The sequence below is a fragment of the Seriola dumerili genome, unplaced genomic scaffold, assembly GCF_002260705.1.
Source record: "Seriola dumerili isolate Sdu_G_001 unplaced genomic scaffold, Sdu_1.0 BDQW01000002.1, whole genome shotgun sequence".
In the NCBI taxonomy this organism is placed as follows: Eukaryota; Metazoa; Chordata; class Actinopteri; order Carangiformes; family Carangidae; genus Seriola; species Seriola dumerili.
The window spans coordinates 6,653,828-6,670,419 of NW_019174257.1; the positions used below are offsets into that span (position 1 = coordinate 6,653,828).

Genomic DNA, 16,592 nt, shown 5'->3' on the forward strand with positions numbered 1-16,592 from the left:
TAATGTAAAAATAAAATAAGGGCGACAGAATGTCTAGAGGTTGGAAATAACACTTTGACCTGGTCACAGATTTGACAAGTAAGAAACAAAACCCTTTTCCTCACCAAAGGCAGGTTTGCTTTTGAAAACAAATCTAGCAAAGTGCCCTAAAATGTAGGGTGCACAAGTTGGAAATCTACACTCTGTACTATAGCAAATATTTTTTCTCCCAGGTATGAATCAACATCCAGTGAAGAAGAAGAAGAAGAGGAAGAGGAGGAAGATGGTAGTTCTTCTGGAGAAAGTGGAGAAGGCGAGTGTTTGGACAGCACGGAGGAGGATGAGGCAGCTCTGGAGGAAGAAACATCTGAGGAGGAGAGAAACGTCAACCTGGACGAGAGCGACACTGATGAGGAAACTCTCAGGGCCGAGAGTTATTCATCTGATGCTGTGAAAGAGAAGTAGGCTGTTATTAAGAGGGGAAAAAATACATTTTGTAAGCTGCTGTATTGATAACTCCAGTTTCAGGTCCCTGAGGCTACAGAAAATGGATTAATATAGTTTTGTGATTCAAGTGTAGTGCTGTTAATGTGAATGCTATCAAACCATGTTGCATAGCAAAGAGAAAGTCTTATGTTTACATACATACACTACTTAAATACATAAAATCCACATACGATTATAAGTCAAAGAGACATAAACTATTCCTGAAAGCAGTAAACTGTTTTGTGTTTCAACCTCACACATTTGTGTTTTTGTTGCAGGTTTGAGCTGAGCTCAAAAATGCGTGAAGCTTGCCTCATTCTGAAGAACCACCTGAACGATGATATTAAAACACTGAAGAGTAAGGAAGTGGTGCGTCCCTGCATGCTTCTTCAAATAATTTTACCAGAGTCAGACATTTAACTTTACTTTGTCATATTGTTTGGGGGTATTTTTTAACCCCAGCATATATTCATTACAAACAGTAGGAGCTTCATGTAACAAATTTCTGTTTCCCAACCTTTTTAACCATCTGTTCTTAAACATTTGGTGAAAAGGATTTCCCTTAACATTCAGTGGAATGTCATCCTACTCACTCAAATGCAGTGTATACACAGTTGTTTTTAGTTTCAAATTATGATCAGATCTGGACAAGAAATTAGCATTAATAAGATACAGTAATAATAGTTCATGCTTGTATGCAACATGCTTTAGATTTTTTTCCCCTCAGGTTTTCACAGTGCATATTTGATAATAACATGACTTTGTATCCTCACACTCAGCTCTCCAGCACCCACACTGTGCAGCTCGAGTGGTTCCGTATCTCCAGTGCCAAGATGGCTCAGCCTTCACGTGTCTCCGACTACCTGATGGCGTTCTCTGAGGTGTCGTCAGTGCTGCTGGAACACGTAGTCAACATGACCGATGGCAACGGCAACACAGCGCTCCACTATAGTGTCTCCCACTCCAACTTTGGTGTTGTGGGGCTGCTGCTGGACACAGGTCAGTGATAAACAATAATCCAAACTACATTATAGAGCAATGCCACACAGACTGCAACAATAATCCAATTAATAATCCAACCAGTTATTCCGCGACAGTATATTATGGACAAGACCAGCTATTGGTTTACCTGGGTTCTCCTGTTGCTTTGTGTGTTTAACGTGCAGAAATAGAAAAAAACGTGGCATATGCTTCCAAATTATTTCTTGACTAACAGAAGTTGGTTTCGGTGAGTCTTCATAGTGATGTTGGTGTCTTTCATCACTAAACAAAACTCAGCTGACTCATGCATGTGCTGCTGACAAGCATCACACCACGTGAAGAAGACAGTTTTGAAGGCTTGTGCTTTCACTCGAGATCTATTTTTCCATAATTGCAGTCTTCTAGCTAAAACAGACCAACCACATTTGACTTTTTTTTTTTTATCGAAAAACTCAACTTTTGTTCAGAAAATCTGTGTATGATAAAAAATAATATGGCACTGAGAATTATGTCGCATACAATTTCTTTAAACAGCAAAGACCTTAGTACCCAGCTGAGATCTAGTCTTTTAGCCCTTTACCACGAAGCCAGGGACATTAAGAGAAAACACAGTCCTTTATTAGGATAAACTGTAGATATATAGGAATTCTTTTCAGTGAACAGTTCATTTGGATTTTTTTCCACATAAATGTATCATTTAAAAAAATATAGAAGTTCTTTTAATGTAACGTTTTTTGCTCCATTGTTTGTATTGTGGGGAGATAATGTCTTGTAATCTCATGTGGGAAGGGACAGATGTTTGGCATGACGCAGAACTAAAACTGTATCATTCTACTGGAAGTTGTGATGTCTTTATGTGGCACATTTGCATATGTGCAATAAGTACTGATGTATACTGTGTGTGTGTGTGCACTTATATGCTTAAATACACAGTAATAAAAACATGTTCCCTACAGGTGTTTGCTGTGTGGATAAGCAGAACAAGGCAGGTTACACGGCCATCATGCTGGCTGCTCTCTCTACTGTGAAGGAAGAGGAGGACATGGCTGTGGTCAAGAAGCTCTTCAGTCAGGGCAATGTCAACGCTAAGGCGAGCCAGGCAAGTCATCATCACAGTCACAGAGCCCTTAAACTGGTCACACCGCTCATGTGTGATGTTTATTCTCTAAGTACAATTTATATCCTTCCATATTCCCGCAGTCATTCTACTGCAGTCATGTTTGGTATGTGGGGTTTGCCTGTTAAAATAATGAATTTAAAACATTGGACAGAGTGGATTTTTTGCAGTATTCCTTTGTGGAATATAAACTTGGCTTTTCACCTCTTCCTGCTGGTTAGTAATGTAACTTTTTTTCTTATTTGTTTTTAGTCAAAACGGAAACCAATTTGAAATGAATCTACTTTATGCTTGGAGCTATTTTGCGAGAAGGAAAAAGAAAAAACTGTGTTCAGAGCCTCTGTTTGCTCCATGTTTATTTCAATGAGTAGGTATTGTGAGCATTTCCTGAGTTGTAATTAAGTGGTGCAGACCAATGGAATAATTGGTTATAGGTTACATTTGATTAAAAAAATGTGAAGCTTAACGTGACACAGAAGTAATTCCTGAGAATCTATTGACTTTGAGTCGTTTTCTCTGGTTGATCTAATCAGGTTGTGCAGTAAATGTGGACAAAATGGACACGGCGCCTGACAGGCTCTGACACTGCCAAGTCATGGGACTCTGAATTTATAGTATCACTAGCTATAAATTCAATTACTGGTGCTTGTTGTGGCTGTGGGGAACAAAACACAAGGCACGCAATAAAATTTTAGAGTCAGGAATTTAGCTTTCACATTGGGAAGTTATGTGCTGAAAGGCATTTGCAAAAAAAAAAATACTTGTTTGAATTTTAGAAAATTCACTTTTGACTGACAAAAACAGGAGAGACACGGTTTTTAAACTGAAAAGTATACAAATTTATTACTGAAACAATAACACAAAATATACTTAACATTATGAGGTGTGTGAATCAGTGTTGTACCAACAGATGGATGAGCAGAGTTTGAGTGATGAGTGAAAAGTGTTGTACAATGTAAAACCTAAACTAACAAAGCCGAAGCCAACCAAACAACAACAGGGTGCTGCAGAGGGAAGAGAGAGAAATCACTCCCTGTTTACTATATAGTGCACTAAATTTGCCCTATGCCATTTTATTTTAGTGCCTGAAATCTGAGTCTATATAATATCCTCAGAGATTTCCACAATGCAAAGCTTCCCAATTCATAGATGCAAAAATTGCAGTCAACCTGTAACAGATGACACAAAACGACAATGAATGACTGTTTTGGGGAAGCAGCCTGCGAGAGAAGCAGGCTTGTTGTGGGAGAGTCAGGAATTAACTGAAATGCTCTTTAGCAAGGCACTTATGGCTTAAGGCTAAATTAGGGCAGTTTTGAAAGAGAGAAGGCATGTGTGTTTAGGAAACTGTAAAAAGAAAAGTAAAACAAAGCAAAAGCTTTCCTGGTTAATCTTTAGTTAAAGCTGACACTTTCCTCATTAGATAGCAGAACAATAGGACTAGTGTCAGTATTGTTACGAGGTTGTGACTTTTTTTGTTCGTTATGTCTTGACAGCATTTGAAAAACTGTGTTGTCTTAAAAAGAAATCATATTCATAATTCTATACCTTTGCAGGCCGGCCAGACGGCATTGATGCTAGCTGTTAGCCATGGGCGTCAGGAGATGGTACGGGCACTGCTCGAGTGTGGCGCGGACGTTAACGTACAGGATGACGAGGGCTCCACGGCTCTGATGTGTGCCAGCGAACATGGCCGAGCTGAGATTGTCAAACTGCTCCTGGAACAACCTGGCTGTGACATATCCATCATGGACAACGTAAGCTGTTTACATTTAGCCATTTAGCTGATGCAGTCATTGGGAGAAACTTTGAGTGACTTACTGTGAGCCTAATGCTCAAGCCAACTGCTCTGACTGCTGGAAACATCTGAGTGTTTTCTCGTCTGGGATTCAGCTTAATCTGTGCTCAGGAAATGGCTCCTCATGGGAAATTGGTCTATGCACTTTCCTCTCCTTGTCACCTCTCCTTTTCTCTTCTCTAGTTTTCTTTCAGTTAGCTGAATAGGCTGAAAGCTAAAGAGCCATTATCAGATTAGTTTCATCTGCCCTCCACTCAAATCAGTGCTGTTTACGGGAAACACAATCACTGGTTTACTTACAAGTCCCCGGGGGAAGAATTAGAAAGCCACAGCTCCTCTATTCACAGCAAAAGACTTGCAGATTTCAGTCACAATGCCTTGCAGGCTCTTTCACTAGTCTTTTGCATACTTTACCACATGGCCCATACACAAATCAGCAGCAACTGTCCATTTAAAGGAAAAGGTGAAACAAAAGTTAATCAGAAGTGACTTTTAGATTTTTAAAGATCCAGGCTGTAGGAGACTTATTATTTTGTCAACAGAATGACTACAATGGAAAATACACTCTGTGGAACATCTAGTTAAGACTAATTCAGTCTAATACCAAAGTCCTGCAGCAAATCCTCCTTCATGAAGGTTTAAATGTTCAGTTTTTATTGAAACTGTGTTAAAGAGGTGTTGATTCAGCTGTAAGATCACTCTGGAAGGGGTAGTCTGCGGTGATGTTGAACTGCAATGCGTTATTGTTGACAAGTGTTCGTATTGTATTGTCCACCCCATTCAAATCTACCAGGGTTGGCCAAACAACAGACACGCTGACAGTTCAACAGAACCATAAACTGCCGCCTCCAAAATGATCATACAGTTGAATCAACACCTCTAAAAACAGTTTCAATACAAACTGAACAATATAGCAGAAATCTTACCTGGAACAAAACTCTGCTTGTGAGATTTCTTGCTTCATTTGATTGTGATGTGAAGTGATTGTACAGTGGATTGGTCTGGATGCTTGGAGAGAGGCCAGGAAGACAGATATTTGAGTGTTCACATCTGTCCCAGAATGAGTTGGCCTTTCGGTGCCGGCAGCTCCTGGATTGTGTTTCAGTGCAGCGCAGCTGGACCAAGCGGTGGACCTGGGAGGGGGAATATTTGTAAAAGCCCGCACCTCCCCTATCCTCCTAAAACAAAGAACAGCATGACAAACCATGAGTGTAAAGCACAGTAGAGAAATTAACTCGGCCGTCAGTTTTGTTAATGCAGTCTAAAACAACAGTCCCGGATTAAATCTTACCTTCAGAGAGGTTGTAATGTTCATTCAGTCTGTGTTTAAACTGTTTTAGAAAGATGTTGACTAAACTGTATGATCATTCTTGATTACGTAGTTGTGCTGCTGTTGAACTTTATTGTGTTATACAAAGAGGCGTTTCTATTATTAAGCTTGTTGTCATTGATATAAATAGGGTGGATAGGATAACAGAAACACCAGTCCCTGTAAAGCAATTCAATTCCACAGCACCACAAACTGCTGTCTCCAAAAAGACCCTGAAGTTGAATCAACGCCTCTTTAAACTAGTTTCAATAAAAATTAAAAAAAAACTTTACAATATAACCTTTTAAGAAGGTAGTATTTATTGCAGTACTGCTCTGGACTACATTAGTTTTAGCTAGGTATATCTACCAACCTGGCAACTAAGTGCAAGTAAAAAGAACCAGTTCCAATGCTGAACCTTTTTAGTTTGACTTCCCTGTCATGCATTCTTTGAAATAGAGGTATAAAGGTAAATACAGGCTTTGACCCAAAAGGTTTTTCGTACAGACTTTTCTTTTGGTTTGGTATGCTCTAAGAAAGAAATAATGTTTAATCAACCTTATACTGTCTAGTTAGGTCTACATATGTGGAACATAACTGTGAGAGGTGCACTTAGCTGTGGAGCAGTTGGATCATATGGCTATAAAGCCATATGCAAAACTGGAGGAGCCTCCAATGCCATTGAGATCTTTCATTTAGAAGCATTATGGTTTCCCAGTAGTATGTTAAAGCTACACTGGACAAAGGGTGGAATGGTTGGAACCTGTTGCACAACAATTAATGTTATTTCTTCTATTTTTAAATCAAATGCACCTATTACAGGACTTGAGTCCAGCTGGAATGTTCCTTCATGTGTGCCCTTTAGTCAGCCAAAAATGTGATAATGATTTATTGGCTGTATCTGTTTTAACCAATATATGTACACAAAGGACATTTGACTTAAACTCTGGATGTTTTATTTTTTCCTTATTGTACTGAAAACTGAACTGAACCATGGCCCCAATACCAAGTTTTGTACCTTTACACCCCTACCATCAACCAAAGCAACCCACACTGTTTGTGTAAGAAGAAGCTGAATAAGATTCAGTTTCTGGCTTTCCAACATTATGTAAAATATATATTACTCCCTGCTTTAGTTACATAGGGACAAAACCACAGGATGCTACTAAACACGTCAAGCAGGATACAGCATAAATCTACACTAACAGGAAATCTAAATTTTAAAAAACAAAGAAATTCTAAGGATGCTGGATGGATCAATGTCCTGTATTGTTACTGGCCAATCAAAGATATATGATATTGACTTGAGTGATGGGAATGAATGGTGTAACATGCCCAGACAGAGGCACAGTTTTGCAGTACAGAGCATGTAAAAAAAATGAATTAAAAAAAAAGGCTGGAAAAAGTGACAGCCGCATGCAATGTCAATCACAAGGTCCATCTCAAACTGTAAAGCTCTCTGTTCTAGTGAGAAACTCACTCTTACTTTCTCTGCCCTCTTTCTGTTTGTCCCTCTCTCTTTCCTCTACTGCCTGCAGGATGGTAGCAACGCTCTGTCCATCGCACTGGAGGCGTCTCACAATGACACAGCTGTGCTGCTCTATGCCCATATGAACTATGCCAAGACCCAGACTGCTATGGTGAGTCCACTTTCCCATTCACTTCCTACACTACGGAGATGTGCCCACAGAGACACATAGGGAGTATGTGCATAATCTGAGTTAGTGAGAATGGGGTAGTCACATTTTGTACATTCGACTGTAATTTTGCTTATAAGTATCCTATAAATCATTTTATTTTACACTGTAACGCATAAAAGGAAACATACAAAAAAAAAAAAAAAAAACAGGGAAATAAATTTGACCTACCTCATAGCAAAAGGGTTGTCGTCTTTAGTTCTAATGCAGTGTTGCCTGGTGCTGTTTTGATCAGGTTTACCAGCCTGAAAAGGGAGAATAAATACAAACATTTGTAGTCAAGAGTTCACTTTGGCAGTGTTTCATTTCTGGGGTCACAAGCTGAAAGCTTTGAAACCAGCATCTTTAAATCTGCAGGGAAGTGGCACACAAGCAGGCTGTAGTTGGTGCAGGTCACATTCACAACATACATTTATAGTGAGCAGTGTCTCTTGTATTACATGTGGATAGGATGAATTCCACGGCAGCTCTCCAAGCATAAGTTTGGGTGTGGGCTGCACTGACTGAAGGTGCACTGCTGCCCCCTTCAGGTATTATTAAGCTCCTGTTAAAAGACATTAAGTGAATATTCCATTACCATATGACCAAAATATTGATATTAATAATTAATTAATTATTATTTTCATTAAATTAATCTAAAATTGCATTATGAATACAATTTAAGTATATTTTTGAATTAACATTATAATAATGAATAACTATTATAACTATTGATATGATTCTTCATATTAGGGAGGTTATTGTGCTGAAGACTTTTAGGAAGTGCTGTTCAGTGATGTCCAAGTGTTATATTTTCATTCCCTCAAACAAGTGAACGATGTTCAGTCAATGGCCACTTTATTAAGGAGAGCTGTTCAGGCTAATGCAATCCAATAGAATTGCTCTCTCATAAAGTTTACTTTTATTTTACAATGATGTTGTACTGGACTATAAATATATTCTGAGGTGTTTCTAATGTTCTGCCCCCCTCATGTGTGAAAATAGGGAGGACACAAAATTAGAAACATCAAAATAATGTTGTCTAAAACATCACCACTTTAACCAACCTTTGAATTTAACCAAAAACTGTTCATTGTGAGCTTTGTAAAAAAAAAAAGATGTATGAGCTGTTGTTTTGGACTCCATTAGATTGTACAGGTGTGCATTACAAAGAAGAGACTGAGTGTATATTCATTTTCAGAATAATAAATTCCTCTTTTAAAACTTAACCCACACATTGTGTCTTTCAGGGGAGTCCACAGGCCCAACAACGGAGCCCCACCAGCCCCCATAAAACCTGGCCTACAGACTGACCTGATCATGGCTGCTCACTGAGGCGGACGGATGAGCAAATATAACTGGATATGAGCTAAGAAAAGCTCCACTGGAATTTACTTAAATATATATGTACATGTATTTATATCTTGCCATATGTCCTGCATTTATAAGTACTGTTAATATGAGAATATTATTTTTCCATAAATGTCGTGAATGATTATATTATATACTTGACTAATATGAGCTCCTCGCATGTCTAAATGAGGTCTCTGGCACTTGATTTTTCTGTGACAGGAGATGAGGCCTTACAATTTATTATTTGCACTCCACTAATATTTTACTGTACAGGGCAACACACACAGTGATGGCATATGATGCACAACAAAAAAACCATCAACTGTTATTTTATACACAGGCCCAATCACTGAAACAACAAAATTAATCAGGATACATCATTATCTTACATAAATAAAAATAAACCCAAGTGTTGATGCTCCAAAAAAATGTATACATCTTTATGTCTTCTTACTTAACAACATACTGTATCTGGTGTGTGCTATGGACATCAAATTACAACACAGCTGGTGTGTTTTGTCCTCTTGTCTACGCCTCTCTGTCCTGCATTTGTTAACTGATCTGTGAACATCTTCACCTTCATAGTCTGCACTAACTGCCTGTGCATTGTTTGTCCATTTATATATATATATATATATATATTCATGTCTGAAATAAACATATTTACATAAAAGCTGATTTGAAATTTGTTTTTTTCTGGAAGCATTACAACCATTTCTTTAATGACACACACACACACTACTACACTACTACCTAACCAGCCTGTGAAGCATTAGCAATCCAAACTCACTGTTTAGCAAGCTAGAATTAAGGTATCTTAATTAGTAGCTTATTGTGAATGAGATGTAATATTATGGAACGGAGGGAGACTTACATTGTTCACTGTTCACTTGCGTTTTGAAGCCACTGCATCTGAAAAGAATAATAATAATAATTATTAGCCAATACATACACTTCCCATATACAGTTTATTAAAATATTTTATTTCTAGTTGGGTTGTTGCACAGTCCCTAAAATAGAACTAGGTTTGTACATTTAATAAAATGTACTTGGTGTTGTCAGTGTAACATCTCTATCCCTGCAGCCGCCCTCATGAGTATCTGGTGACAGTCACACCATGTTAACACCATGCAAGGCATAAACTATCAAGTCTATGAATTCATATTTGAGTATTTTATTTTTGGGTATCTCCTCCTTGTTTATGATTGTGTGCAGATTTTTGTAATGATTTGGTTTTAATGTATTTAGTAGTATCTTTAAAAGATTATCTTCTTCCACTACCATGAAAAATATACTCATGCATTGTTAGTCATGGCAGCTTTGTGACAGTCATGCCTCCCAAGATTACAGAGTTACGAATGTGAACCAGTTAATAAAAACGAAATGATGCTATAAACTGCTAAATACAAACTTTCTATTTACCTTTATGAATCATGCAATTTTCAATAAAGTAGCTGTAGAATAAGCAAAATAATGATGGCAGTCAGTTGGGTGAGTTTTGGTCTTGTGATACATATACTTTCATAACATACCCGTAACTCCAGCCTACACCTTTTTCGATCTGTAGAAAATCTTTTGTGTTGTATTGTTTGCTATTGTGGTTTTTGTCGGGTTTAATTGCCTTACATTTTCCCTAAATATCTGTTTACAGTAACCAAACAATGACTTAGGTGACAACTGATGGTAATATTGAATTATATTTCTGAAAACTTTCATGATATATATTGTATTGGAATATAATAAGAAATATAATCTCATTAAGGACTGTTCCCTCATAGTTTAACCAGTTGGCTATTTAAAGAGCACGACAATGGCTAACTGGCTTGTAAATGTCAACATTGTCTTCATGCATGAGAATCTAAGAAAGTGACAGAGGACAAATCCATACAGTTCTTGGAAGTAGAAGTGTGAAAAACTGATAGTTATACAGCCACAACATGAAGACACAAGACAACAATTTTAAAATGACAATAGGCAACTTTTTTGTTTTAACTTAGTAAAATAATGACACAAACGGTATTTACATTGGTTCCCTATAAGCCTTGCTCTCACAATGCAAAACCAAAACAGCAAAGAAAGCGAAGAGGGAGAGTGACAGAAACTGAGGTAAAACAAGAGTGAACCTTGGACAGTTATTTATTCAATGGAGAAAGCCATGGTTAGACTGGGACAGAAATTCAGCCATGGACTTATCTCCCAGAACCAAATTTACTGTCCACTGGTCCACCAAGCTTTGTCAGGTAGTCCCTATGGATAGTCCAAGTATGGAGAGAGCTCCAGGACTTGAGAGGGATCAAAACTGATCATTGACATCATTTCTTCTAGATCAGTATTAAGTGGAAGCCATGTTACTAAGACTATCACTAGTAGCCAAAAACAAAAAAATTCATTATCCATTTGATAAACGATCTAAACAAATGACATTTCCTGGTGGTGACCTTTCTAAAATGAGCAGTGGTGAAACTCCGAAACACTAGCGGAGAAAGTTGTGTTTATTGCCACTCACAAGTGATAATTTAGCCATCTACCCGGCATGCTGAATTATTGGTGGTTCACCTCAAAGATGTAGCTGAAGCAGATCAAAGACAAAAGGATCAGAAATTGATCAGGCTTCATGCAGCTGATACTGAACCTTTAAAAAGGTCCTTGATTATAACATGTACATATAAATATTTTTGAACATTTTCTGAACTACATTTTGACTAATTGCCTCATACTATAACCAATGCAAACGGTCTCCTTACAAATTCTAACAATGTTGTGGAAAGGATCACAATAGCATCACAAATAAGGAAATAAAGTGCATATTTTCATATAGTATGATATATAACCAAGTAAACATAAGTAATACCGTTACGTGTGCCCTGGTTGTGTGGTGACCTGTCCTCCCTCACTGCTACTCGTCTCCCTCCTCCCTCTGCCTGGTGCACACCTGGGTGCAATCAGCACTCAGGGAGAGAGGGAGGGGATAAGAGGGGCAGAGAGTACAGAGACAGGGAGGAGACACACACACAGACAGCTGTACCTGCGGTGAGGATTCTTTGTCCTCGCTTCCTTCTCCAGGCAGGGTTCGCTCCTCCACTCACATTTAGGTGCGGTGGGGTTTTAGTTATTTTAGTTAATTATGTTAATTTGGGCTGGAGATTACCGGTAGTCATGTTATTCGTCTTTTCTTTTAGATTAAGTTTGGTTTAGGTAGTTGAGAGCGACGGCCCACTGCGTGGTTCGCCCAGCGTCTTCTTTTCTTTTGTTTAGTTTGCCCGGAGTCTCCAGTCCTTTTTGTTTCCCTTGGTTTTTAGGTTTGTAAACCTTGAATATTTTCGGGGTTATTTCAACAAAGCTTGGGTAAAGTGCTATTCTTGTCGGGTGTCCTTCTTACATTATGTTGCAGCCTCCTACCCCTTTTGAGCCTTAGTTACCATCAGTTTTTTTCAAATAAAGAAGTAATACACAGACAGAAAAAGACTTGTTTGATGTTTATTTTCATAACATCTATACATGTATACATTATGAACAATCTTGCATTCAGTAAATTAAATGAATATCAACACTTATTCATTTCACTTTTTTTTTTTTTCACAGTTTTTGGTAATACATTCCTGATATCTGATATTTCAACAGCCCCACAAGGCTAAACATAAGCACTAAAGATATTAGTTCACGTAAAACACATCCCCCAAAAACTTTACTTCTTCAATGCAAGGGCAAGAAATTCCCTTCTAGTCTTGGGATTGTCATGAAATCCTCCCAGCATGACGCTTGTAACAGTACTGGCATTCATCTTCTGCACACCTCTCATCACCATGCACATATGACTGAAACGCACAAAGGACAGAGTTTAAATATTTGCAAAACTCCGAAGCACATTTACGATTCACACCAACTTTATTTAATAATTATTATATCATCACTTGGAGCTATGACATTAATAAATCTAGGTGATCAAAAAAAATATTTACTTGTTTACTATTACTAGTATAGCATCAAAGTAACCATGATACAGTGTAAAAAAAAAAAAAAAAAAGAAAACTCACACAGCCTCAATCACCACAGCCACTCCAGCAGGCTCCAACGCTTCAGTGATAGCTGAAGCAATCTGTTTGGTTAGACGCTCCTGAACTGTGGAGAAAATTTCATGTTATATATCACACATGAACATTAAAAAAAACAGACAGAAGAGAAGAAATAGATGTAATCACTGGTTATTTTTTTACCTTGAAGCCTCCTGCTGTAGATCTCAACAATTCTGAAAGATAACAGAAAGAGAATTACACAGATGCCTATGTTTGTGTGTGTGTGTGTGTGTGTGTGTGTGTGTGTGTGTGTGTGTGTGTGTGTGTGTGTGTATTGTCATCATCTACCTTGCGAGTTTGCTGAGACCAACCACTTTCTTGTTTGGGAGATATGCTATGTGAGCCTGAAACATTTAACACAGCATTGCTTATATTCAGGCTTGCTAAAATTATTATCGTCATACAAAATTTGCTGATTTACAGCCACCGTGTTATGCAGTACAATAGTATTTGCAAAAAATATAGATATATGATTATACATGAATATCATCATTGTTAAATAACTTTGTTATTAAATTACCTTGCCAAAGAAGGGCACCAGGTGATGTTCACAGAGAGAAAACAAATCGATGTCTTTGACAATCACCATCTCATCATGGTTTTCATCAAAGATTGCGTCATTCATGATATCTGTGGGGAGATTTAATGTGAGTTTGACAACATTTTGCATTAAAACTAGAGCAAATCAAGAGACAGAATGATTGACAATGTGTCCTTCATTTAACACCTCGCATTAAGCACAATATATTTATGAGGACAGGACAACACACCTTCAACATATAGTGTTTCTATGGAACAGTTTTTCAGTTATTCAAACAATTGCAACTAATTTTTGCTAAAATAAAGTATTAATATATCAAAACAATTAAGTTTAGCACTACTTTTTTTTTTTTTTTCTTAAAATGGTGAGATAAATAAAAATCTATCCTCACCTTGGGTTGTTTCCTTGTAGCCTTTAGTGAGAAACTGCATTGCTTTGGCTGCACGTAGTGGTGTACATAGAAGTCCCTCCCGGTCCACGTCCTCTCCAAGCTCACTCAGCATAGTGCTATAAGCTTTCTCAATGAGAGTCAGCTTGTTTGCATCTGCAGCCTCCTTCGAGTCCTTCACTTCTCTGCTGGAACCATTATGTTTAGACTCAATGTGCATGTTCAGGTATTCTGACACTACTCCATTCATATCTGAAGCATGGTGATACTCCATTCTGGCTCTTAGCTCTAGTTTCAGTGAATGACACTGCAGCAAACAATGACACAGGCCCACTGGTACACTGGAAGTGGTGTCAGAAAGTACATCGCCTTGGTTTTGAAGCTTGATGTGGAGCCCTGAGGCTGCAGCATCACAGGAGCCTCAAGACACCCATGCAGAGAAATCAGTTTCAAATTCTATGCCTCAAATGCCATGAAGCAACCATCAACTGATCCTGTGATTTTACTTTAAATACCTAGACATACAATGCTCTGATTTCACTTCACAGATGACTTCAAAACGATGAGATCAGAAACATTAATTTAAATATATATGCCAAGCCACATTTTGTTCATTTTGAAATGTGAAAATACAGCCTGTGAACCTGTTTTGATAAATATAATGATCAAATTGTTTCATGTACAAGGCACCACAGTACATAATGTTGGTTTTTATTCACTTTAAGTCAAGCTTTGTGATAAAAAATAGTTCTTGTGGATTTAGTACATTTACATTATTCAATTTATGAGTCATTAGGCAAACTGGTGACAGTCAGCTTAGCTTGGTGAGGTTGTGTACACACTCACATTTAACACCAAAAAGTACAGCACTGCTATTTAACTCAATACTGTATATGGATGGATTTGTTTTTTGTGTGTTATTAAAACAAAATATTGCAGAAAAGCTGAATGTAATAAATCACAAAGGAATACAGATAATAGCACTGGATATCAATTCCAATTAATTATTTTATGAATTATTTTTTGTCTTATTTAAACTCTTTATGAGGCATTTTGTCCCACAGGTAACGAAAAGGATTGCAGAATGAGTGAAAGTAGTACATATACACAAATTCGACCCATCTGTTACCACAACCTGGCAACCCACAACCTGATTCAAGTGGTATGCACAGCTGCTCTCTGTGCAGGCAGGCAGGACATTTGACTGTGAAATTGACTGTCCTTAAATGAAATGTTGGTAAAGTTTAACTAAACTTGTAGGAGGCTATGTAGAGACACAAAGGATGATAAATGTAATTGTGACATTAGGCGATATATTTCCAAAAATACATCGCAATAATGACTCAATAATGAAACACAGAGGTATAGAGTAAAGTATAGAAGAAGACGAATAGAAACAATAAAGCCAAAGTGCATTTAACATTAATAATTCTGGTTAGGACCCTGACTATTGTGCTGGGTTCGTGTAGGAGTAATATAAGATGTGGGTGGATGGATACCTTGCTTTAGGATGGATCAGCAGGGTAAAATGCTCAAGTATGACACCCAGATTTAGAGGCAAAGTCAATGCTCTGTATGTCCATCCACTGAGTTGCACCTCAAAATATCATACTACTCCCTGCAACTAAATGTTGCCAATGAATATAAAGTACTCTAGCAAATAAGCTGCACATTAACATAATTTGTAGGTTTATTTAACTATGTTAAGTCCTTGGGGCTATCTATCTGTAGTTATTACAACAGAGCTTTATGAATCTGTGCTTGCTTTTTTTTTTTTTTTTTTTAAAGTGTTTTTAATGTGTTTTTTAAGCGTGGCCAAGTAGATATCTGGTTTCTGATCAGTTTTGAATTCTTGGACGTGAAGTAAAACTTAAACACACAGGACATGCTTCACACAATCCATGCAGATCTGTGGAAAATCAGTGTGCAAAATTGACTATGTTTTCGCTCACAACACAAAGACGATACACAACAAGGAGCTCAGTTACTGAGCTTATGACTGAGCATAAGCTCAGTCAGCTCAGTAAATTATGTCGAGAGGCAGAAGATCTATGTTCCATTTGCTGCTCATCAAAGTTTCCCTTGTTAAGTGTGTTACTGTGCATAATGCTAACTGCTAAGACTAATGTGTCTAGTTGAGCACACCTCTCAAGTAATAATGTAATTGTCAGGATAAGAACAAATTTCATCTGCATTTATCTTAACTGGTCTGACAAAAACATCAATCCAAGGTTGAAGCAGTTTGTGTATTGACAAACACACTTGTATTCAAACCTATAATTCAACCAGGAATGTCAGTTTTAAACCCAAGACCTTCTTACTGTGAAGTGACAATCATGAACAAGTTTAGAAAAGGATGTATCGTTATTTATTCATATTTATGCTTTTAGTGGCTTTTAACTAACACCATTTCCCATAAGCCCTACATCTTCACAGGCTGAACTTCACAGCTCAACAGAGGAGGTGAATCCATGAGCAAGCAGGACAAAGTGAAGTAAACGCTGTAGAAGTTGTTAGACTCCAAAGATTACATTCAGAATTACAACTAGAAAAGGTAAAGAAATGATTTCAGAGGCGAGCATTGGTGAATTTTATGGATATGGAAGACACCAAGTTATGATGACTTATGTACCTGTGCTGCTGTGCTTGTAATTTCTTTCTGTGAGTTGTAGTTTTTTTTTCTGCGCTCACAAAGTAAATGTTATTTAACTTTGTTAAAATTACAAGGGTTTCAATTGATCGATATAAGAAATGCTTAATGAGAGATTGCATCAAGTTACTTAAGCTACTGGAATAGAGGCTAACCCAGACGTGATATATATCAGCCCGGCCAATTTATCATCCTAGCTTTTTTTCCTTGGATATAATAAGAAAAAATGTACAGATGGTCC

General features: G+C 37.6%; 2 protein-coding genes across 2 annotated transcripts in view; one reads left to right on the plus strand and one right to left on the minus strand.

Annotated features, from left to right (window-relative positions):
- Nucleotides 1-9,371, plus strand: part of kank3 (KN motif and ankyrin repeat domains 3) — a 45,726-nt gene extending 36,355 nt beyond the window's left edge. Inside the window, exons 6-12 of the mRNA XM_022770416.1 lie at nt 213-440; nt 744-834; nt 1,245-1,464; nt 2,403-2,545; nt 4,120-4,320; nt 7,209-7,310; nt 8,597-9,371. Of these exons, the coding sequence (XP_022626137.1) occupies nt 213-440; nt 744-834; nt 1,245-1,464; nt 2,403-2,545; nt 4,120-4,320; nt 7,209-7,310; nt 8,597-8,659 (1,048 nt within the window). The 3' untranslated portion in view covers nt 8,660-9,371. The remainder of the gene's footprint in view (nt 1-212; nt 441-743; nt 835-1,244; nt 1,465-2,402; nt 2,546-4,119; nt 4,321-7,208; nt 7,311-8,596) is intronic.
- Nucleotides 9,372-12,384: 3,013 nt separating this feature from the next.
- Nucleotides 12,385-13,975, minus strand: LOC111235183 (GTP cyclohydrolase 1-like). The gene is made up of 6 exons (XM_022763565.1): nt 13,705-13,975; nt 13,293-13,402; nt 13,061-13,116; nt 12,914-12,945; nt 12,734-12,818; nt 12,385-12,514 (listed from the first exon to the last, which is right to left on the minus strand). The coding sequence occupies exons 1-6, from the start codon at nt 13,973-13,975 to the stop codon at nt 12,385-12,387; spliced, it is 684 nt and encodes a 227-aa protein (XP_022619286.1).
- Between the last annotated feature and the right edge of the window lie 2,617 nt (nt 13,976-16,592).